Raw genomic sequence first — 25,236 nt, 5'->3', positions numbered from 1 at the left:
GCCGGTAGAGAGATCATTTTAGGGGCCCGGGAGTGGTGACTGGCTGGTTCTAAACAGGCTCTCAGCCGTGGCTGTCACTTCGCTCTAGCATCATGGTTTCTACCTCGAATCGGTTCAAGAAAGAAGAGAGTACAAGCAGGAAGCACAAAGGGATAATGAATGTGACAGCCAGTACAATGGAGGGAGGATGCTGAGAGCTGGGCTTCGGTGTCATCACGTCGGTGTGTGCCCCATACCTGCTAACTGTCCTCGATGGGAAACTTAGGCACCCTAAGCCTTAGGTTTCAGTTATAAAATGAGAATACCTTCCTCAGAGGTTGTTTGGGAGGATTAAATGGGGTTATGTTCACAAAGGGTGTGGTTTACCATTTATTATATATGTGTGTGTTTGTGTGTGTGTATATATATATATATATCTGGATTTCAGTGAGGAAAGGAGAGCTAGAAACATCCACACTCCACAGTGGGGATCGAGCCCAAAACCTGAGCATGTGTCCTGACCGGGAATCAAAACTTGACCTCCTGGTTCATAGGTTAACACTCAACCACTGAGCTACACCAGCCTAGCATTTTTCTGACATAAAACTCACAGGCCCTCTGCTTCCTTTTGAGCACAGCTAACAGCCCCAGAAAGGAACAATAAAAAGGCAAACATGAAAAGTTCAATTAAGGCTCAAGACCCAATGCCCACAGCTCTCTGCCCTGCTCCCAGGCCTTGCTCATCAGACCCCATCCCCACCCCAGAATTTCAAAAGTTGGGGTCCTGGCTTCTTTCCCAGAAGGCCTCTGGGTCCCTTAAGCATTTTACTCTCCCCTGGTGTCCCCTGGTGCCTGGCACAGAGGGAGCCCTCCACAGGTGAGCTGTCACTGTGAGACGGCCCAGGCAGGCAGAGCCCCATCTGTCCTCTCCTAGACAACCTCCATCCTCTTCCTAAGTCAGCCCCTTCCCAGAGAAAATACAGCAACCTCCCTCCGCAAAGGGTGACATGTTCCCAACAAATGTGACCCCAGAACCCGGAGGATGGCAAACTAACACCTCAATGTCAACCCGAGGGCATTAAAAATTTATTGCCACAAAGATACAAGAGAGCACCACATTTTTTTTTTTTTTAAAACATACTTTATTGATTTTGGCAGAGAGGAAGGGAGAGGGATAGAGAGTCAAAAACATTGATCAGCTGTCTCCTGCTACTAGGGAAGTGCCCACAACCAAGGTACATGCCCTTTACTGGAATTGAACCTGGAACCCTTCAGTCTGCAGGCCGACACTCTATCCACCTAGCCAAACCGGTTAGGGCAAGAGCACCACATTTTTAACAAGGGAGAAGGGTCTGTAACTGGTTTCCTTTCACAGTGTCATCACTGCAAAAATGATACCTGCAGAGGAGAACATGTTCAGCGTGAGGCTTGGCAGCTTGGAGAAATGTCCCCTCAGGTGAGTAAACAGCGTTTAGACAAACCCTGGAATTTAGACCTTTTTGACTGAAAGGCTCAGCTAAAACCATGTGGAGTCCACGTGGTTCTTACTAAGCAAAACCCTGTGAAGAACACCCTTTCCTCCTGTGGTCTTTTAAGAAGCTGAAAGTGAATCAGTTGTGTCAACCACAGATTTTCAAAACATGTGGCTTTGGGTGGGCCTGGCATTGAAGTTGGGGACTGGGGTGCCTCCACCTGCCAAGAGGGGACTTTCCCTAGAGTTCAGAACCTGGGGGATTCTTCATACATTGCTTCTGGGAATGGAAAATGTGGCAGCCACTTTGGGAAACAGACTGGCAGTTCTTCTAAAGGTTAAACATAGTAGTTACCACATAACCTAGCAATTCCGCTCCTAGTTATGTACCCAAGAGAAATAAAAACATATGTTCACACAAAAACTTGTACATAAATGTTCACAGCAGCATTATTCATAATAGCCCCAAAGTGGTAACATCCCTGATGTCCATCAACTGCTGAATGGATAAATAAAGGGTGGTATATCCATATAAGAGAATATTATTTGGCAGTAAAAAGGAATAAAGTACTGATCCATGTTACAACATGGATGAAACTTGAACATGTTATGCTACGTGAAAAAAGCCAGTCACAGAGGACCATATATATATTGTATGACTCCATTTATATGAAACGTCCAGAATGGGAACATCTATCCAAATAGAAATCAGGTTGCCCAGGGCTGGAGAAAAGGGGTGGGAGGTTATGGGATGATGGCTGATAGGTGTGGGTTTTTTTGGGAAGGGTGATGAAATGTTCTAAAATTGACTTTAGAAATGATTCCACAACTCTGCACATATACTAAAAATCACTGAGGTATATACTTTAAATGGGTGAACACAGGCTATGAAAATTATATCTCCATAGAGATGTTGGGGGGCAAAGACCATGGAGGGATGTCACTCCTGAAGAGGGTGAAGCCTGGCCAGTTGGGGCAACAACCCAGCCATGAGATGCAGGACACCTGGCCGCCTCCTTTCCTGTGGGCGTCTTTGCTAAAGACGAGCCTCCCCCAGGGCTCAGCTTCAGAATGTGGCTGGATTGGAGGTCAGAGGACTGGGGTCCATCCAAGTCCTGGTTGTGCCTCAGGCTCAAGCTCTGCTCTTGAATAGACAAAGTACTCACACAGCCGCAGTGACCTCTGACCCTTCCAGCACCACGCCCAGGAATCAGGCCTATGACCATGAACTGTCAGCACAGCTAAGTCATGCAGCTCAGCAAGGTCTTCGTATGTGTTTTTGAAAATAGTTTGCAAATACTCTTCCCTGTCGCTTTCCTGGGTGGCCTTAGACACGTTATGTGACTCTGCGAACCCCACTCTTCTCATCTTAACATGAGAGCAGTTGAGAGGTGATTGAGTTTCCTTCAGACGCTGACATCTGTTGTTTTGTATCATCCTCTATTAAGGTCGCCCTTTTTCTTGCCATATTGTAAACACTGTTATGATCTCTCCCTACTCTCACCAAGTAAGATTCCATCCTCTCAGCAAGAGAAGAGCTTGCCACTGGGAGCTAGATCCTCACACAGTCTGTATTCCTCTCAGGCCTCAGTCTCCAAACAAAACAATTTGTATGAATAAATGCACCCAACGGAAATAAACCCGAGATTTCCTACAGCTACTGCCCGGGTGCTTTCCTTCTTGTTTGAGATAAAACAGAGTCTCCAATTGGCCTGTTTCTCAAACCTATGCCTTACAATTGATGTATTGCTCTGGCCAAGTTGAATTTGGCTTAAGGAAAACGATGATTGATTTTTCTTAGCAATCAGATGGGTAGATGGAAAGATGCAGAGTTGAGAGGAATAGTTGTGTAGATGAATGGCTGCATGGATAAGTGGATACATAAGTGGTTAAGTGGATGGAGAGAAAGGGATGAAGGATTGGGTGGGTAGAAGGATATGTAGGTGGATGGGTGGGTGATTGAATGTATGCATGTATGTTTGCAGAGATAGAGTGATAAGGAAATAGAGAAACAAGACTTAGGTGCAATGAATGATACTCACTTAGTCCCATATTCACCACTCTGCACTGTGATATTCGAAGCCCTCAGTTTGTACTGGAAGATATTTAGCCAACGTTTTTTCCAGAGGAACGTAACCTTCTGGATTTTTCCAACGTTGATGTCCACATCAATGTCACGCACATGTTTTGTGTCTGGTTTGAGGGATCCTCTGCAAACATAGACATAAAGTGTTCTATCAGCTGGATAGATGAATACTAGGGTGATAGCAACCCGTTGTTACTCCAAACAGTGGCTGCTGTTGGCTTTCTGCAATTCCCTTGACTGCCTCCATACACATCCAGGGACGCTAAAACACAAACGTATGTGTGAAGAACACACCTTTAGAATAATACGGGACTCTAGATTCTCACTGTCTTGATAGGTATCTAGAAGGAAGTCAACTACTCTGGGCGGCATATTGACTCTTTAATTTCACGTAGGAGTCGTTATCTTTGTTTAAAGATGCATGTGCTTCAGCTGGGGTCATCTGTGGGCATCTCATGTAGCATAGCAAGTAGTCAAAGAACTTTAACTTAACATGAAAATTATTATGGAAACTTAGTGAAAAAACAGAATCTAATTTTACAGCACAGTTACCCAGCACATTTTTACCAAGAGCCTCACATACTCACAAAGCTAGGTGCTGAAGCTACCATCACAACAGGAAGCTAGCTTCAGGCTTCACATGGAACACAGCAAAAGTGGGGGATGGAGTGTGTGTGTGGGATGGAAAGGAGTTGCCATATAAATATGCCTTGTCTAAGGAGAACATGATATTCATAAAAATTAAGCAGGGCCTAGCTGGTGTGGCTCTGTGGTAGAGTGTGGACTCATGAACCAGGAGGTCACAGTTCAATTCCTGGTCAGGGCACATGCCCAGGTTTTGGGTTCGCTCCCCAGTAGTGTGTGTGCAGGAGGCAGCTGATCAATGATTCTCTCTCATCATTGATGATTCTCTCTTTTCATCTCCCTTCCTTTCTCTGAAATAAAATTTTAAAAAATTAAAAAAACAACAAAAGGAACCCCACAACTTCAGCAGGAAGGAAGCAGTGATTGGCAATCCAGAAAGAGTCAGCCTTTAAAATCGCGATTGCTTCCTCTCTGGCCTCCCTCTTCTCCTATGGGGTGATTGAATTAGATGCTAAGATTCTTCCTTCCGGCTCTGACATTCTAGGATTCAAAGGTTCTGTTTGGCAAGATGTATGTAGAAGTTTACATCCAATCTTGTATTAATAATCTATTAGGGAAAGTATGGTCATTTCGCTTTACTATCAGACTTACTTGAAAATTTCATACTGCTTTGAGTTTCCATTGCTTCCATATAAAGCAATCCTGATGGACCCACTCATTTTCTTTTTTCCAGCCAGTGTGACTGATACCCTGTATCTCCAACCTGTGCAAAGAAAAGATACTATCAGTTCAATGAACTCATTTTGTTGAAAAAAAAAAAAATGACCCATCAGAGCATTCTTGTTCCAAGCTCTGAATCCCCCATGAGTGGGAGGTAGGGGCGAATATAACGAATAGTTTCCTTCAATGCAGTTGGGGTCCCAGGAATTCTGATGGTAGGTGGGGGTGAGGGACTCAGGGGGAAGTAAATATTGCAGCTCAGCATAATTTCTTCCCAACCCAGCCAGGTATGTGTTCAATGGATGGAGGGCGGCTGGTTACTATACCCGGGTACCCAGGTGCCCACCACGGACTGTACCAGAAAGACCACTGGGAGAGGGAGACGTCTGGGCTCCAACATTTGGATAAATCACTTACTGTTGCCTTCTTTGTTTTTATTTTTGTTATTTTCCCATGCCATGGACATGTTCTCAGTGGAAAAACAACACAGACAATTTTTAAAAAACGGGTAAACCCTTTCTCAGCGCTCTGTCCACCTGCCCTCCATCTCATGGGTCCCCAGTCTGGTCTGTAGACTTAACCAAGCCCCGCGGGGTGATTTGCTGCCCGGGGACAATGGCATTGTCTGGAGATGTTCTTGATTGTCCCACCCAGGGAATGGGGTGCGTGGGTGCAGGGCTCCTGGCATCTCGCTGGTAGAGGCCACGGATTTGCTAAACACACTGCAATGCACAGGAGAGCGCCCAGTAACAAGTGATCCAGTCCCGGATTCCAGCAGAGCTGAGGTTGGGATACCCTGACCGAGAGCTCTCTATGAGCATTTACACACACACATATGACTGTATAAAAAGTTAGGCTTTTGCCTGTATGGTGTGGCTCAATGGGGCAGTGTTGACCCATGAATCAGGAGGTCATGGTTTGATTCCTGGTCATGGCACAAGCCTGAGTTTCAGGCTTGATCCCCAGTAGGGGGTGTGCCGATCAATGATTCTCTCTCATCATTGATGTTTCTATATTTTCCTTTCTCTCCCTTCCTCTTTGAAATCCCTAAAAATATATAGGCTTTTTCCCCTTCTGTAAAGAGTATGCACTGCTCTTCTCTATTCTCTCCATCCATCCCCACGCCAGACTGAGTCACCGCCCTTCCCTGTCCTGTCCTGTGCTCTATTAGGTCGGCCTCCCCAGGGGTCCTTGCCGCTGGCTTTCCCTTGGGTTCAGCCCATCAGAGGCTTGCAAGGAGGCCAGCAGCAGGAGGAGGGAGATGGAGGTGCTTGCTCCCCTGCAGCCTCCTTGCTCTAGTACCAGGTTCTGGCAGTAGCTGCCTTCACCCCATTCCTGGAGCCCCGAAACCACTAGATTCTGGGCGCCTCAGCATCCCTCGTTTGCTCTTTCAACCCTGTCCCCTCCTCCAAAAGCGGGCCCTCCAGGGAGGTCTCCTCATTGAACCACTTGAATGAGCTCTGTCTTCTGCAGAGACCCTACTGGAACAGGATATATTCCGTGATTTTTGATATTTGCTTTTTTACTTAATATGCCTTAGAGGTTTTCTAGATCCTTCCTTGAATGGTTACATACAGGATGTGGTTAACAAGTGGTGGATATCTAGCTTTCTCCCCGCGTTCTTTTTGTATTAACATCAGTGCTGCAGTGAACATCCTTGAATACCTTCTCCCGCACACATGCAAGTGTTTACCTAAGGTGTGTTCTGACTTAAAGGAAAATGCTTGTAAGACTTTATTGATACCCCTAACTGTTATTGTGTATGCTAGGTGTCCTATTACATGAAATACTGTGTGTAAACAGTGTTCTGTGAAGTGCTGCATAAATGTTTTTCAAAGTAAAACTCCTTTCGAAAATACATGCTCTTCTGTTCAGCCATCATGTAATATTAATTATAACAAACAAATCTTGATGCTTTTACTATCTTTTTTTAAGTGAGAAGCTGGGCAAAATAACACCAAAAAGCACAGCATGCTCACGTGTGTGTAAACAGGGGGACTAGCTTGGTGGGTAATCACGGGGTGCCTTTGCCCCATCTTGCCTTCTTCTGTTAATGGATCCGTCCTTCCTGCCACAGGGTTGGGTGGACATGTGACCAGCCTGGGCCATTCTCGGTCGACCTACTCCACTGGTCAGGATTATTGGTTAAAGGGGTGAATGTGAGAGGCAAGACAAATGCCATTCTACCGTCCTTCCATCATCATTTAAGCTGGCTGGTGTTGAGTTTCTATCCATTGCTACCAAGGGTCCTAACTAACAAGGTTGACACACCTTTTAAAATCATTTGCAGCTTTTAAATGGGTACAATGGAAACTTACTAGTAAAGTTACCACTCGCTCCTGTGTTCAGGAAAAACGTTTGTCCCATGGCGCTGGTGTTCCCCTGAAATTGGTCAGCATAGTGCCCCATTTTGGGACATCCTGTGACTGGACAAGGAAAACAGCCATTCTAGTGGAAAAACAAAAATTTGTCTGTGAGTGGTAGGCCTTTCACTCATTCACTCACTCAATGATCAACTCATCTTCCCATCCATCCATCCATCCATCCAACCCTCCTTCCTTCCCTCATCCATCCACTCATCCATCTAACCATCTTTGTATTCATCTATCCCTCTACCCTCCATCCATTCATTAATGCATCCATCTCACCCATGCTGTCCAGGCATCCTTTGAGAATTTTTCAGAATGAAAAGTTGGGGATCTAGGGAAGGCCCAGCCGGGTCAGGTCTGTGCCATCTGCTGCCTGCCCACCCCGCTCCCCGGAGGAAGAAGGCTCTGTGAGGCTCAGCATTACCAGCACCTCCTCTTACTAGTCGTGGAGTTACATCTCTGCTCTGTTCCAAGCCACAGGGACAAAACTAACAACCACAGAGCCACTGCACCCTCCCCAGGCCCATGGGGAGACCCACCTTCTGAAACTCCTCGTAGGAGGCACAGGGGTAGCCCAGGAAGCCATCGGGGTTGAGGATGCTGCTGGAGTAGTACTTGTGGCTCCTCATGTGATTGCAGAATACAAGGTTTCGGGTTACTGAGGAAGCAAAAGCCAAGGGAGCTCACAGGAGACTCTCACTTTTGAAGCTTGAATGTTCTGACCTGAATAAGGAGTCACCTCCTCATTTCATAGAGGGGAGTCAGCATTTTCAAATGCCTGGGTCACAATTCTAAGTTCCTGTCATTGACTTTGACATACTTTGGGGCAAATAGTTAATGATCAACATTTACAGCACATAGAGATGGTATCTGGGGGATTCTTCAGTTATGGGGTTTGGCTCTGGTCGCTTACCTCTGCCCCCCATGTGCCCGTGTGCTGAGCAGGGCCTGTTCGGAGCTGGGCGCATGCTGGGGAGGGACGAGTTCTAACAAGGACCTGTGTCCCATCTCCAGGGGCCAAGCTTCTCACAGAAGTGAAGGATGAGGGTTGGGGGCCATGGGGATAGTTAGAAAAATATACACAAAGGAGAGACAGAGAGAGGTGGGGGAAAGAGATAGAGGGAGAGAGAGAGAGAAAGGAAGAGAGAGAGAGAGAGAGAGAGAGAGAGAGAGAGAATAGCTTTCAAAAGGAATCTTACACCATCAGCCAGTTGTTGAATGTTAAGGCCCAGATTGCTTGGTCTTCTGATTTTTCATGAGAAACCTGCATCGTGACTTTGACATGACAATGTTCCATGCTTACATGACAGCAGTGCATTCCCTCTTTAAAACTGGTCCCATGAAGGCTGACCACCGGCTGCTTGGGCAGGGCTGGGCCAGAGGGCCCCAGTTTGAGAACCAGGGACCTTACCTGCCTGGCCTGTCCCAGGAATGCAGCTTTTCTGTGCCTATGGCCCCAGGCTGAGAAATTCCTCCTCCTTGGAAAGCCTGAGGTCAAAGCAGTGGAGACCAAGGTCCCCTGGGCCCTAGGCCACTGTGTCACTGCATTTTATCTTCCGCCCTTTTCTTTAAACCCAAGTCCTCTTATTTGAAAAACTGTGGGGTTTTTTTTATTTCTTTTTTTTTCTTTCCATTTTTCCAGCTGCTTGGTACAAAACCTCTCATGGCGTGATGCACAGTGACCGCAGACATACCTGGGGACCACTTCTGGGAGGTCTGGGGTCCTCTTTGTGCTGGTGGATTAGCTCTGCCTGCCCCAGAGCCCAGCGACTTCATCACCAGACAACACAACCTGTTTCAAACTTAATTGTTTCTTTCACGCAGAATTGCTGCACAGGGATCCATAATAGAGGGGCAAGTGGATTTAATTGTTCCTCCAGCCCAGCCCCTGGGTGACTGGGAGCCCACACAATAGATGCACATCCTGTGGGCTTATTGACTCTGAATTGCCTCTTTAATTAAAGCTGGGTTCCTTGCTATTATGTGGGTTCTGCTGGCGGATCCGGAAGGGGCAGCCTCATGTGACTCAGTGTTACACAAGCAGGTCTTCCCTGGAGTTACCTGGTGCCGGGCAGAGCGCTCAAAGGCTCCATTGGCTGAGGGTGGATGTTGGCTACTGCTTTATCCTCTCTATTCATTCACATCAAGCACATGGAATATTCAATGCCACAGAAGGCCTCTCTGCTCAGTGGAGTGGGCTGTACTGAGCGCCTGCTCTGGGCCAGGCCCTGAGCAGGGTACTGGGGTGTCTGGGATGCCCAGGAAACTCCCAGCGGAGACAAATAAACACTAAAATGAAATGATGGCAGACTCAAAGCCTCCATGTTCCGGGGAGAGATGAAGCCTGGTCTCCAGGGAGAGGCACCAGGAGAAGAGCAGAGGCCAGACAAGGACAGGTGATGGAGGTGGTGCTTTAAGTCACCTCATCGTAGGGGGATTGAGCCTATCTCTCAAGTAAACATAGACCTCATGCGGACGAAAAAGGGGTCACATACTAAACCTGAGAACCTCAGGGGAGGCCTGCATGGCGGCCTTACAAACTCAGAGGCCGAAAGGAACTACCTGATCCTAAAAATTCCTAATTGAAATTTGGTCATGGAGGGTAGTCCTGTCCCAGGCCTATAGCTTCCTTGACAAAGGTTAATCTTTATTTTTTTTTTTAATCCTCACCTGAAAATATGTTCATTGATTTTTAGAGAAAGTGGAAGGGAGAGATAGAAACATTGATGTGAGAGAGAAACATCAATCAGTTGCCTCCCATATGCTCCCTGACCAAAAATCAAACCCAAAACCTTTTTGGTATATAGGACAAAGCTCCAACCAACTGGGCCATCCAGCCAGGGTGACAAGGAACCTTTACCTTAAGTGAAACTGTTTTGTTTTTGCATCTAAGAAAATGCACCTTTTAAATATCAAAGTAATCCTTTCCAGATCCCTCAGGGCACCCCCTTATAAGAGCACCAGACCCCAGAACTCCTCACTGTGACCTTGTTCCCCAAATACCACCTCTATGTGCTGTCCTTGTTGATCACTAACTCTCCTGTTCCCACCAATGTAAAAGAATGAGCCTCTATTTTACTTTTTTTTTTTTTTTTTTAATATATTTTTTTATTGATTTTTTACAGAGAGGAAGGGAGAGAGATAGAGAGTTAGAAACATCGATGAGAGAGAAACATCGATCAGCTGCCTCCTGCACATCTCCTACTGGGGATGTGCCCGCAACCCAGGTACATGCCCTTGACCGGAATCGAACCCGGGACCTTTCAGTCCGCAGGCCGACGCTCCATCCACTGAGCCAAACCGGTTTCGGCTATTTTACTTTTTATCCAATTCCAGAGATTTCCCGTTTTACTTTCCTCCCCCTCCCTAATCTATCACCCGTGGATTTCGTGGAACCCCTATGTCTCCTGATTTTATTCTAATGTATAAAATAAGCCGCAAAACTGCCTTTCTCCAGAGCATGTTCTCAGTCCGTTGAGATTTTGTTGCCCAGCAATTGTCATCAGTTTGGCTCCAATAAACTCATAAAAATTCTCTACAGGTTTGGAATTTCTGACACTGACACTCACAAGCCTCATCCCCCCTAGACCTCCAGGCCTCCTACTCCCTGCACGCGCTCCCCAAACCCACAAAGCCTGTCCCCACTCGGTCCTTTTACCAGCTCAGTCCCTTTCCCGTCCTAGCACCTGCCCACAGCAAAGGGCAAGAAAGTCAAAGCCCTTGCAAGCCTTTGTGGGCACCCTTCAAGGAGCAAGCAGTGTAAGCAGCTGGGGTGGGTGTGGGCACAGCTAGAACTAGTATTTGTCAACGTGCCCGTCCAGCTCAGGCCTCAGCATCCTCATAGGGGGGATGACACAGGCTGTGGAATCATGGGTCCCAGGTTCGATTGGGTATGAGATTGGGACTTTGCAGCCAGAAGCTGAACTTTAATGTAAGGTGGCCTTGGGCAAGTTTGATAACTGTTCAGACCCAGTTTCTTCAGCTGTAAACTGGGGATAAGCAGAGTAATTCCCTCAGGTTGTGACAATGCCTGGGAGAGAATGAGCCGGACATGGAGGCAAATTCAGTGCTACCAGGGCCCGGCCATGCATCCTGCCTTCTCCCCAGGAAGGGCACTGCCATCTTGCTTTGCTAATGCACGTACCGTCCCGGAGTCCATTTATATCATCAATGGACGAACGGATAGTTTTCTCACATCCAGGCATTTGCTCTCCTCCGTTTGGATAGAAATCCAGATGGCCCACCTTCTGGCTCATTCCAAAACCTGAAACATCGGAAGAGGCAATGAGCAGGGAGGGAAGGGGTCCCCAGGCCAGGTCATGGCCCCAGAGAGCGTCCGACTCCTTCTGACAAGAATGAGAGTCTTCTTGGCAAACTGTCCACTCAGCACAGCCACCCCACCAGGCTTTGCAAAAGCCTCTCCAAGATGAGCCCATAGCAAGACAAGGAAGGGGGAGTGAGCAGAGGCAGTGAGTATGCCTACATGTGTATTTGCATGAGTGTCTGTCTGTCTGTCTGTCCTGGGGAGGCTGTGACAATACCGATATCCCCTGATACCATTATGCATCATAGACACCTATCAGGACTGGTGCAATTCCCATTCCTTTACTCATTCTGAAATTTTGATTTCTATATTAGAAGGTTATATTGAGATCTCATTGTTGTATTGAGAGCCCAGCATAATGGCTGGACACTTTGGCTTTTTATGCACACAGACCCGTGATCACATCCTGTCCTATTTACACACCCGGTGATCTCAGGCAATTACTAAAGTTTTCAAGCCTCAGGATCCTCAGCTATGAAACAGTAATAATAATGCCCACTTTCTAGGGTTGTTACCATGATTAATGAGCGAGTATGTACAAAATGTCCAATGCAGCCCATGATAACCCTCACTATTATTAAAAACATACCCTTTGTTGGCATGTTTCATGAGGTGTTACATAAGAAAATATTGAAAAAAGAACATTGAGTTTATGTAATATTACTTTTTTACATAATTTTATTTATTTTAAATTTTCATTTCTTTAAGCTAACAACAACTCACCCATTTTATTTTAGAAGCATTAAATAAAGGAATATATTTCATTTCCTTCGACACAAACTATAACTAAAGTTTCCACAAAAGAAGTGAGCAAAATATTCAAACATTAACATTTAATTTTGCAAGTATAGGTCAAGCATCTACACTAATAAAAGACAAAGATGCTAGTTGACCGTAACTTTGCTATGCCCAAGCCATGCCCACCAGCCAATCAGAGTGACTATATGTAAATTAACCCAACCAAGATCGCGGCTGGCAGCCATGGAGCTGGAGCCAGCGGGAGGCTTGGTTTCCCCGGCGATGGAGGAAGCCAAGCTTCCCCCCTGCTCTGGCCAGCTGTGGCCTCCACAAAAGGCAACAAAATTTCCATTATAGATGCTAAATAAATCCCAGATACCTGCTTCCAGCCAGCCTCCACTGGGAGGTTCTGTGGCTGGGGGCTGTGGCCAGCCTGCAAACAGCCATCAGCCCCTCACCCAGGATGGCCACACACTCATGGGGTGAGGGTCCCTGCTAGGGGCCTTGGCTAGCCTGCAAACAGCCATCAGCCCCTCACCCAGACTGGCCAGGGACCCCAGCAGGACCCTCCACCCTGAAGGGACTGTGGCCAAGCTGCAAACAGCCATCAGCCCCTCACCCGGGCTGACCAGGCACCCCATTAGGGATCCCTACCCTGAAGGAGCTGTGGACAGCCTGCAAACAGCCATCAGTCCCTCACCCAGGCTGGCCAGGTACCCCAGCAGGACCCCCATCCCGATCCAGGACATCCTTCAGGGCAAACCAGCCAGCCCCCACCCATGCACCAGGCCTCTATCCTATATAATAAAAGGGCAATATGCAAATTGACCCTAACAGCAGAGCGACTGGAATCACTGGTCACTCTGACACACACTTACCACCAGGGGGCAGATGCTCAATGCAGGAGCTTCCCTCTGGTGGTCAGTGTGCTCCTGCGGGGGGACGAGGGGGGAGCATCACTCAGCCTGTAGCAGGGCTCACAGCTGCCGAGCCTACAGGAGCCTCTATGGCAGTGGTTCTCAACCTTCCTAATGCCTCGACGCTTTAATACAGTTCCTCATGTTGTGGTAATCCCCAACCATAAAATTATTTTCGTTGTTACTTCATAACTGTAATTTTGCTACTGTTATGAATCCTAATATAAATATCTGATATGCAGCATGTATTGTCATTGTCACAAATTGAACACATTAAAGCATAGTGATTAATCACAAAAATAATATGTAATTATATATGTGTTTTTCCGATGGTCTTAGGCGACCCCTGTGAAAGGGTCATTCGACCCCAAAGTGGTCATGACCCACAGGTTGAGAACCGCTGCTCTACGGCCTCTAAGGGAGGCAGCGCTAAGGAGGAGTGGGCCTGGCTTCTGGCTGGTGAGCACAGCAGTGGCGGCAGAAGCCTCTCCTGCCTCTGCAGCAGCACTGAGGACCCTCAACCCCTCCCCTAACCCCCCCTTCCACCCCCGCCCCACTACCACCAGTGCAGGAGTGGATAGAGGAGCCTAGGGAAGGTCACAGGGTTGAGGACTGAGCAACAGCCTTCCATAGGCTACCCCAGTGTGTGTCTGACCTGCCTGGGGCCACAGGCTGATACCAGTGGCGCTGGGCTGGCTGTTTATTTGTAGCTGGCACCCACTTTGACTGGTTGGCATCCAAGCTATTTCTGTAGTTAACCATGTTGAATGCCACCCCTGGGCCCACTGTTACCAGTTATAGCCCTGGTCACCAAGAGGGGGAGTGAGGCACTCACCTAGTTTAGGGACTGTGGGGGAGGTGTCTGTGTGAATCACATCCACAAACATGGCGTCCGACGGGTCCAGCCGCACCTCCTCGGGCGTGCCCTGGAAGCCTGGTTCTGCCGGATCCAGTCCTGAAAGGGGGAGGTGGACAGTGACAAACCAGGTTCCAACCCCTGGACCCACAGAATCCATGTGGCTTTCTGCCTGAAGCAAGGGCTGGCCCAGCTCATCTTCAAAGAGAAGCAGAGGGTGGGAGGAGCATGGTCCACAGACTCAGTGACCTATATTCTAGCCCAGATTCTGCTCAAGGTCAAAGGCATGTCTTCCCTCGGCCTCAGTTTCCTCATCTGGAAAGTGGGAATAACAGCAACCTACCTTATGGGGCTATTGTGAAAACCCCACGCAAAGGTCTAAGAGAAAGAACTTTGCAATCTGAAAAAGTCTCCGAAAACATAATCTATGAACCCCCCATCCTTCCCCCAATGCCTAGCACACAGCCCTGGGCAAACGAGACAGCATCACACTGTGTGCACAGTGACATACACACGGGACTCAGCGGTGTCTGCGTCTATGTCTTGTGTGCCTTCATTTGCCTAGTGATTCATTCATTCATTCTTATTATCTACCACATGCTTCCTGTGACAGGTCTCAGCTACTTTCATTTTCTGCCTGTAGCTGACACAGCCACGACAGTTAATATTTGTGGAACTGATGAATTTGTATTAAAAAACCATTTCACTGTTCAAAAATCTGCCGGACTGTAGCAATAATAATCCTGAAGTCATGAGTTGAATGTGCTAGTTATATATTTCTTTTTTAATAAATGTGTTTTTATTTATAATTCTATATTTTTTGTAATTCACATGAAAGTGTATGGGTAATTATTTTTTAAATCTAAGTCTGGAAGCACCTAAAATCAGTGTCCCTGGAGGACCAGTGGGGTCGCCCTTGGCCATGAGAAGTGCCTGTGTCTGGGCTTCCATTGACTTATAGGCCTGTCCCTGTCACCCCACGCCACCCCCGCACCCCTTACCTGTGATCCTGCCCACGCAGCCCCCCAGTCTCCTGCCTGCCTCAGCAGCTGCGTGCGCGCCCAGGCTGTGGCCAATGAGGTGCACGTTCTCCAAGCTGTAGCCCATCTTGGTCTGTGGAAGGATGGGGTGTCAGGGCCCCCAGGCCCGGTGGGGATGCCCTGGCTCCAGGAATGGGATCGGGACAGGTCTCCGGAGGAATGACCTGGCTCCGGGACCACCGAGGACAGTGTGACCTGACCGTGGGCCACCACAGACTCCAAGTCCCAAGGCTGGGAGGGAGGTTTGGGGGTGGGGGAGAGGGAATGTGGGAGAGGGTGGCGACAGTTCTGATCAGCAGCCTCTATGTCCACTGCGGGCGGCCTGTGGAACCTGGACAGGCGCTGCCTGCTCCATCCACACCCACCGCGGCTTCCCTCCCCTCCCGCAGGGCCTGGGCCTGCCTGGAGAGCCTGGGTAGCGGGCCCAGCTCTGGGTGCTCAGGAATAGACCTTCCAGAAGGCGGTAAGGGGCGTTCCCCTTTCTGAGAAAGAAGACTCATCTTCTGGGCTGACCATTCCCAGAACAGCCTCCAAGGACGGGTTATTTCAAAAGGGGAAACCGAGGCCCAAAGTGGTTCCTTTGCCCCAGGCCACTAGGGATCTTCAGGACACTCCAGGAGGGGAAGGCTGCAGTTTCATTTTAGGAAACCCCCCTCTGTGTGTCCAGGCTTCCAGGACCAGGCCCTGAACACCGGTCCCCAGGCTGCCTCTGGGTGTCGGGGTCTGCCTGCCCCCTCGGGGCCCTCCCCACAGGATGGGGCTCAGGAGGATTTACCGACAGCTCTTGTATTAAGAACGCTGTCTCGGCTCCCACGACTCGAATGTTGTGGACGGCTTGGTTGTAGCCTGTCCTGGCCCCACGCATCCAGTCCACGCAGATGCAGTTCACCTTCTCCACCTTAAACATTCTCTGGGGAGAAAAAACAAGAGGGAGAATCCAATGTATTAACAGGCACAGGCCGCACACTCCAGAGACAGGAATTCACAGCCACCAAGCATCTCATTTGTGTCAGAGTTTTCATATTCCTCCCACTTGTCCTAATCCTCACCACTTCACCAGGAACTCGGCACCGGATCCCACTTCACAGATGAGAAATCTGAGGCCTGAATGGAGTCAGTGACTGGCCTAAGGTCTCCCAGATGGTTACTGACACAGCCAGGCAGAAACAGGATCGCTTACTACGTCAGGGCTTAGCCCACTGTGATGGGAGGGCCAGACCCACCTGCTCATATAAATCAAGTTTTATTGGGAACAGCCACACCCCCTTGTTTACATTCTCTCTCCCTCTCCTTTGGAGTAACAACAGGGTTGAGGGAAACCAAATGACCTGCAAACGCTAAACTATTTACTCCCCAGTCCTTTACGGGAAGTTGGCTGCCACTTGTACTAAGTTCGCTGCCACTGCACTGGGTGCTGAAGCCACGGGAGGGCTGCTCTTATGTTCCCAACAATGAGTAGGGGGAGCTAGAAGGTATTAACAGACAGGATGACATGTAGATGGAGGGAGCTACAACTCTGCCCACATGTGCATCTTTTATATTATGTGGTGTGGGCGCCGTGTGCTGCCCAAGCTCAGACTGGTCCCGTGATGGGACCAAGTAACTGTCAGAAAGAGCCACTGCAGAGCCTGTGTTCACTGGAGGATGGCCTGGACTACCCTGGGAGTGAGGGAGGGAGGAGTGGCCCGGAGGCCATGGCATTGGGATAGACACGTCCCCTGACTCTCCCAGCTCCACGTTCACATGGCGTCCTTCTGGGACTTGGGGACACGTGTGAACGCCCAAACTGCCAGAGGAGCAGCACACCCTTGGGAAGAAGCTGCTCGAGGTCTCCCCAGTGCAGACTAAGCAGAAAGCCATGCCCGTGGGCACCTCTAAAGACTAAAGCTACAGACACAGGGTTGTGGTATTTTATAGACAGGAGACCTGGCTTTCATTCCCACCTCTGGATTCTACTCTGGGCAAGTGTTGAACTTTTCCTGCCTTAATTTCCTCATCTGTAAAATGGGAACAATAACTCTACCTTTCACACAACATTGCTGGGCCGGGGGGTGGGGGGGCAGTCAAATGAGACAAAGACTGTGAAATAATGATCACAGTGTCAGGCTCAGAGGAAGTGCTCAGAAAATGGATGTTATGAATAATGATTCATCCCTAACATTCCTGATGCCTTCAGAACTGCGCCTCCCAATACTGTGGCCACTGGCCCCGGGTGGTTATTTACAATGAATGAAAGTCCATACAATTTAACAGTCAAGTCTTTGGTCAACTCCCCGCATTTCAGGTGCCGGGTGAGCGCAGGGGAGCAGTGGCTCCTGGTTGGGACAGTGACGCCATGGACCCTTTCTGCGCTCACAGAGAGCTCTGGGGGACAGCAGGGTTTCAGGGGACACGTTTACGATGGTTTCTAATGTCACACGGGGGCTTTACATAAACCACCGAGACCAATGCCAGGGAATTTTCTGACGCCTCCGATTCTGGGGCGTTTTGATTGGCTCTGGGTCTCTTTGGTCTCCAGAAGAGAGGACGGGCTACAGGTCAGGGGGTCGGGAGAACTTGACAGTGGACGCTCCGGAGGACCCAGGGTTTCCTCAGAGTTTTTAGGAAGGAGCATCTGTCCCTGGACGGTCTGCGTTCCCAGTCTCAGGGGCAGTGACCTGGAAAGGGTTTGAAGCTGGGTGCTGGGTGCTGGTCTCAGCGGGGAGTGGCCGGGGGCAGGGCCCTACCTGGCACATGTCTGTCAGCCATCTGTCCTCCCCCTTCTCTATGAAGCCGTGGATGATGAAGCGCGTCTTGCGGTCCAGTTGGAAGTTCGAGGCGTTCACGGTAGCCAGGTCCATGGAGGAGATCCGCTGGTTAAAGTGGAAAAGGTGAATTGGGACATTGGCCTTTCCAAGCCAATGGCCTGTGAGAGCCAGTTCCAGGGAGACTGGGTCACAGGATCAGCTCCCACGAAGTTGGGTGGGGCTAGAACAGGAGTTCCTTCCCTGGGCTTTGAGGACAGGATTCAGAAGGTCCACGTTCATGGACTTCCTGGCAATTCTGTTAATTATGAAACTGGGCAACAAGCCACTGTCATTGTAACAGCACTCTGTCACCAATGGGAGTCACGGGTATTTTCCTGTCACAGGACAGTGGTCGGAAATGTCTTAAAAATCAGTTATTCTCATTACTATTTGTAGTGGTCTTAGTTAGACCAACTTGTGGATCTTGTTATTTAGTGAGATAATAATAAAGCAGCATATATATTACTGGGACATATATTTATCATTTCAAATGTTCTCATAACTGTTTTTCAATATAATTGGTTTCCTTTGTAATCCAATGTGTTTTATTTCGCATTTAAATACATCATCCTGAGAAGGGACCCCTCGGCTTCACCAAATGCTGGAAGATGTTTCTAGAACAGAAAGAGCGAAGGACCCCAGGCCACAAGCACACAAACGAGGGGAGATGTGGCTCAGTGGAGCCCTGAGGGGCACCTCAAGCTTGTAGCACTAAAGAACTGATGCCTACATGCCAGGGGCCCCTTCACCAGCCCCCTGGGCACCACGCCTGAGGAAGGATCAGAAGATAAAAACAGCTCAACCACCAGTCCAACTAGGCTCCCAGCTGGGGTTTCTAAGATGGGAGTTTGCCACCAACAATCCCAGGGCAGCTGGCCTCAGGGATCGATGGCCAGTCACGAGCTCTCCAAAATGTCATGGGTGGATTTTGAGCAGCTGAGCTCTGAGCACATTCTTCCTGGTCACTTCTAAGCACCTGGAAGAGCCTGGCCTGCCTCCACCCGCAGGCCTTCTGGGGACTGGAGGCCACTCCCAAGGCCCTTTTTGCTTTTGTGGTTAGATGGCCCCTCTCACTCTGGCCAGTGTGGCTTCGTGGTTAGAGCATTGGCCTATGCACCGAAGGGTCAGGGAATTGATTCCTGGTCAAAGGCTTGCACCTGGGTTGCAGGTTTGATCCCAAGCCCCAGTTGGGGCTCATATGGGAGGCAACCATTCAATGTGTCTCTCTCACATCATTGCATCTCTCTCTCTCTCTCTCTCTCTCTCTCTCTCTCTCTCTCTCTCTCTCTCTCTTTCTCCCCCCCCCCCCTTCCATCCCTCCCTCCATTCCACTCTCTAAAAAGGAATGGAAAAAATATCCTCTGGTGAGGATTAACAACAAGTCCCTCTCCAACACCTGTCTTCTGGCTCATCAGGAAGGACTTCCACCCCCACCCTCATTCCCTGAGTGGCTTCTCTCCTCCCACCCCCAGTGCAGGAAGAAGATGGACACACCAGGCCTGGATTCCCCATAAATGCTGCTCCTACCTGCTTCCTCCCAGGATCGGGGGTCAGTGCCAGGAAGGCCTGTGCACAGTGTGTGGAATGTGGGTGTTTCTGGGCCCGGCACCCACAGACCTGATCAGGGGTTCCCGATCCTGAGAGCTAAGGTGGCTGCCAGTGGTGAGGGAGCATCGCCCCGACCTCCCCACGGCCCTGCCTTTCCCTTAGACAACCGCGTGCAGACGCCAGTGTGGGCGCCCGACTCCACCCGCCCTGCAGTCCCGCCAGGCCCCTCTTACTTGGTAGCTGTCGGGATTCTCATTTGTGTAGAGAAGAAACCGGGTGTTGATGAGCTTGGGGGGCCATGGGAATAGCTTCAGGGGCCGCTCTGAGATCCCCGTCCACGGCTTCTCATTGGAGAAGCAGCCAAAAGGTTGATAGCAGACCTCCTTTCCTGGGGCAGAAAGAGCAGCACACGGGACACTGTGAGCTCAGAAAAGGAGCGACCTCGCCTCAGCTACACAGGAGGCGTTTCAGGGTGCTGCCCGGGCTGGCGAGGCCAATGCTGGGCTCCACCTGCTGTCAGTGCTCCCCAAATGCCACGAAGACAAGAATCACCTGTGCACACTCCTAGTGCCTCCCTGGGCGATTCTGATTCACAGGTATGGCAGGGGGGCACCAGGAACTGCTTATTCATGCTGATTTCACCCTGATCATCAGGCCAGAAGGAGATTGGCTGAGCTTCCTGGCAACCTTCTGCCTTAAAACTACCTCTTCCGGGAGAGCCCCAGATGGCCCTTTACATGCCATCACCCAGCATCAGGTGTGACAGCGCCTGTGATTCTGTAGCTCAGAGATGCTGCTGGGTGGATCCTGACGCTGGCGCCACACCCTGCAGAGCAGCTGATCCTGCGTGTGGTCCAATCCCCTTGTCTTCATGTCACCCCTTGATGCACATTGTCCCCCCAGTTATTCTCTGCCATTTCAGGTTTTCCCTGTTGTTCTCAGAAAAGGTACATTTCTTAAGGCCAGGGATGACTGAGTTTTGCATCATTCTGTATACAGTAGGGGCTGAATACATGCAACCGATCATCCAAATAACGTCGTCCAAATCTGAGGGTCCTTCCTCTAGTCTACAGCACAAGCATTTTCACAGAGAGCGCTCACTGAGGGCGCATGCTCAAATCCAGAGTATTTCAATGGCTCTTCTCCCTTAGGCTTCCTCAAGTCCAAAGCTGATGGTGTCAGAGGATTGCCATTCACTCAAAAACTGACAATAGTTATGAGTTTTTGCCACCTGAAGCAAGAGTAGACTGTTTACTCTGTGCCAGGTACCACACTAGCACTAAACAGCATTATTCCCTTTAAGCCTCAAAATAGCCCATGAAAGGAATTACTTCCATTTTACAGATGGGAAAACCAAGGCACAGAGAGACAAAGTAAGCTGCCAAGGGCACAGCCAATGTGAGGTGTGGTGGGAGGCCTTGGTGGAGCTGCCTGGAAATTGGAAGGGAGACAGGGGAAAAGAGGCTGGGCAAAGAGGGAGCCACAGGAAAAGGGTGAGGAGATTGCTGGGGGTGACCTCTGTGGGACGCCCACATTTAGGGCAGGAGGAGGCAGGGGAGGAGCAAAGGAGATCAAAAGGCCCGAGGAGCAGCCAGACCCTGGGGGGCTCTGCTCTCTGGAGTCAGGCCCTGCTGCATGGCCAAGATGGAAGGGAGGCCAAGAGTGGGCTGGGTGAGGTGAGGAGGAAAGGAGGACTCGTGGTGCAGAAGGAAGCCCAGCAGAAGGGAGGCCAGAGGAAAGGCTCAGATTGGAGCTGGAGAGACAGAGGTGGCAACAGCGAGAGGAGTGATGGGGAGGGAGGGACAGTTCTTGGCAGGACACATCCATATAGCCTAGGCTGCGGAAAGACACTTGTTCACTAAAGAGACTGAGGGACTTGGGGGCCTGTGGAGAGCACCCTTCCCCAACTCTGCTGCCCAACAGCCTACCACTTGGGTCACCCCATCACAACCAGCTGCTGGAGGAAAAGGGCGGGTGGGTCCCCAGGGTCATCTGTGTCCAAGATGTTGCCCTGTGTTTGCTACAGCGTCAACACTCCCCCAATGGTGGCAATTGTTGTTTTTGTTAAAATAATGATAACACTGTTCATTATGATGATAATGATGATGAGGCCTCTAGCTGCCCCTCCCAGAGGCCAGCCAGGGATGGTCCCTTCCTCCTCATGGGGATGGGACAGCACCTTCACCTCTGACGGTAGCCAGCAGGAGGAGGCCGACGATCCAGGAGGGCAGCATCTACATGGATGAAAACAGAGACAGTGGGGATCATCGCCCAACCCAGACAGGGCATGGGGCCTGGAGCCTAGGGAAGCCCGGTGCCTGGGTCCCATCGGGCTGTCCCTCCAGGCAGGGACCCTGAGGCTGAATCCTCCCACACAAGGAGAGGGCAGCACCTCTGTGGATCCCGGATGCAGGATCCTCCCAGCACAGTGGCTGCTCCTCTGGGCCATGTCCCTCTGGCTGCACAACCCTGCCAAGCTCCCTGCCTGGGCAGAGCCATGACTTACTGTGTGACACCTGTGCTCCACTCAGCTCCCGGGTGGCCGTGGCCTTTTATAACCAGGCTTTATCCGTTGGACCTTAGCGGAAAGGACAGGAAGATGGATAAGTGTGCTTTGCACCGAGATTATCATAAACACATACAGTCAGCTGAGCGGGGAGCAGTGCTATTTAAAGTGAGATCAGAGGGGGAAAAAACAGACTTTGGGGACAGGTGTTTCACTGGAAATCAGCAAGCTGAACAGAGGACACCTTAATCAATAAGTCACATTTGGAGTCTTTATTACGCCGGCGGTCTCAGATGTGTTATCTCCAGAGACTGAGCAAATTAATATGGAGGAAGCTTTCCCTTTATACCTTCCTGGTTCCTTTGTCTGCCAAATATGGGGTTTCCCAACCTTTTGCCGGCTTTACAAAGAGCCCTATGTAGTGGGAGATATTTTGCAGGAAGCTTGTAGCCTTGAGCACAGTACCATTTAGATAACTCAAAGACACCTGGCCTGTCAGTAACCAGGGATGGCAGCAGAGCGGCTTGCAAGGCCAGGTAACTGAGCTTCTTTTCCCTATTATTTGAGCAAGCATGTTTACAGAACCAAGAATAGCGGAGTTAATTCATAGATCAAAGGACCATCTATGTTTAGTGGAAATTTTCAAATAGCAGTTTTTGCAACATCGAGGTTATGGGAGCAAGATGGAGTGCCTATGCTTCACAGGAAAGGACCCCATTAATCTGAATCTACAGATTCAGCTGCCAAAAGATTGTGTTTCCGAGGTGAGAAGAGGGAACACCAAGCCTCCTGTTCAGAATCCCCTCAGAAACAGGAGCCCAAGTGCGTCTTGGTGCCTGTAGGTGTTGGCAGGAATGGGGTCTGCAGGTTGGCTGTTCCTAGAAGGCACCTGGGTATGAGGACATGCTTGTCCTCTTCTCTGGGGTTGGGCTGGGTGGAGAGCCGCCTCCAAAGAACCTGGACAGAGAACAAAAGCAAAGGCAACCCTTTGTTGAGCAAGAAAGAGTCAAACAAACTCTGTTTACAGAGATAGCTTTATTTGGAAACCATGTAGTCTATTTCCAAAGAATTTCTGAGCTGTGTGGACTGCACTTTGACCTGGAGATAAGAAGGTGAAAGTGGCCCGGCCTGTCTCTTCCAGGATCGGGGATCAAGCCTGCAACCCGGGCATGTGCCCTGACCTGGAATCAAACCATGTCCTCTTGGTTCATAGGTCGACTCTCAACCACTGAGCCACAGCGGCCAGGCAGAGTTTCTCTCTCTTGCTCACTGAATTCCAGGTGCACAAGCCAGGCTGTCCTTGTGTAAAGTTTTAAAACGCCCACCCTGGGGTCTTTGCATATTGTTTCCTCTTCCAACACTTACCATCCCCACTCTCTTCTGACCTAAGTCAAAGTATCCCCCTCTTCCAAGAAGCCTTCCTCACTGCCCAGAGTGGGACCAGGTCTTCCTTTACAATCTAATCATATTCCATTTTCCTTCCGTGGAACATATCCCAGCTGGTAATCATATTTTAGTGCCTGTTTGTTTCGACCTTGCCTTGGTGTTAGGGTCGCGGTGTGTATGGTTATTTCTGTGTGGCCAGAGCCTAACACAGCCCCTGGCAGGAACCTTGATCACTGTTGGATCAGGCTTTGCTGAAGGAAAGGATGGGACCTTGGAAGGTAATGACTCATGGGCTGGTGAGCTGGGTAACTTCTAGATCTTATCTGCTTCCCCCTCCCTTGCCTGTGGCTGAGAGGATGCTTCTGTGGCCTCCCTTGGCCTTGCCCTTGGCCCTCTGGTTGGGTTCAGCCAATGTGTGGCGCCTAAGGGAGGAAGGGTTAGAGTATGTCTACCCAGGCTCCCTCCCATCTGTGCTGGAATTGCGCAATGTTGCACTTCTGTCCTGAGGACTGCAGCTCCTCTCAAGCAGCTCCCTCCCATGGCCCCAGCTCCTTCCATGTTCCTGTGACAGCTCCCCTCCTGCCCCCCTCCGGGCTTCAGGCCACCAGGATGTCAGAGCTTCCAGCTGCTGTTGAGTCCTCTCCACCTCTGTAACCAGTCCCTTTGAGTGGGCCATCTCTTTGCCTCTGAGGCCCCTCACAGGTGCAGCTGGACTCTGGACCCCTCTCACACCCCTAGGTAGGAAATGGGCCAGAGGCCTGGGGTCCCTCTGGGGGATTAGCTAGGCTCTGGGCACCTTCCTTTCCTCACTCCATAATGAGGATGTCGGTCCTTATCAGGGAAGGTTCAGAATTGTGTAGTTGTTGGGTTTCTGGTTTTGCAGCCCGCACTAGTAGCAGCCAACCTATTCTGTGGTCTGGTTGTAGTTTTTGCCTAAGGTTTAGTACATTATCCTCAAAGAGTCAGTGGGTCCCATCACCCATGCCCTCCTGGTTCCCACCATAGATTAGTCCAGGAATCAGGGAACTGCTAGCCCAGTGATGGCGAACGTTTTGAGCTCAGCCTGTCAGCATTTTAATAAACCCTAACTTAACTCTGGTGCCGTGTCACATGTAGAAATTTTTTGATATTTGCAACCATAGTAAAACAAAGTTTTATATTTTTGATATTTATTTTATATATTTAAATGCCATTTAACACAGAAAAAATCAACCAAAAAAAATGAGTTTGTGTGTCACCTCTGACATGCATGTAATAGGTTCACCATCACTGTGCTAGCCTGAGTGACATTTCATCTGGTCAGCAGCCACCAGCTCCTGCTGGGGTCCTCCCAGGGCAGGGATGTTCACCAGGCTCCCTGGACCCCTGTGTCCCCTGGGTGGAAACCAGCAGTTATATCTTCGATGAGAAAAGAAGATTTTGGTGAGAAAAAGAAGTTATATCTTGATTTTCACTGAGTGAAACTTAGGCTTGCTCCCATGAATGTAGGGAACATACCACAGTCATACCTGTCACCTTAGACCAGTGGAAATCTCACAGCTCCTCACACTCATGACATTCGTTACAAACAGCCAGAGATGATGCTACTGCGATCACTACTCTACTATGATTGGGATTCTTAGAGCCACCACACTGTCTGACATGCTGCTATTCAGTACAGGAATAAAGGAACATGCTATTGCACAAATGGATTCTTTTCACTATTTGGTTACCATTTCAATATAATTCATTTCCTCTGTCAGCTCCTGTATTTTATTTTACATTTAAAAACATTATTCTGAGAAGAGGCCCACATTTTCTCCAGGCAGCCAGGGAGCCCCTGGCACAGAAATGGTTAAGACCCTTGTCCAGGGAAACAACCAAGCAGGAGTGTAAAGAGTGAGTGTCATACAAGCCAGAACAACCGCCCAAACCCCACAGGAGCT

General features: G+C 49.5%; 1 protein-coding gene across 1 annotated transcript; it reads right to left on the bottom strand.

The window, feature by feature from the left end:
• Positions 1-1,313: 1,313 nt before the first annotated feature.
• LOC308529201 (pancreatic lipase-related protein 2-like) lies at positions 1,314-21,868 on the bottom strand (the record flags this gene model as incomplete). The annotated part of the gene is made up of 13 exons (XM_081105211.1): positions 1,314-1,377; positions 3,493-3,660; positions 4,773-4,884; positions 7,160-7,289; positions 7,750-7,868; positions 11,355-11,474; positions 14,025-14,144; positions 15,047-15,158; positions 15,861-15,995; positions 17,812-17,937; positions 19,653-19,807; positions 21,605-21,653; positions 21,812-21,868. 13 exons carry the CDS (start codon positions 21,866-21,868, stop codon positions 1,314-1,316), a joined length of 1,467 nt encoding a protein of 488 aa, XP_080961337.1.
• Between the last annotated feature and the right edge of the window lie 3,368 nt (positions 21,869-25,236).

The sequence above is a fragment of the Myotis nattereri genome (genome assembly GCF_964212035.1).
Source record: "Myotis nattereri genome assembly, chromosome: 13".
NCBI lineage: Eukaryota > Metazoa > Chordata > Mammalia > Chiroptera > Vespertilionidae > Myotis > Myotis nattereri.
This window is presented reverse-complemented; position numbering and strand designations above follow the sequence as displayed.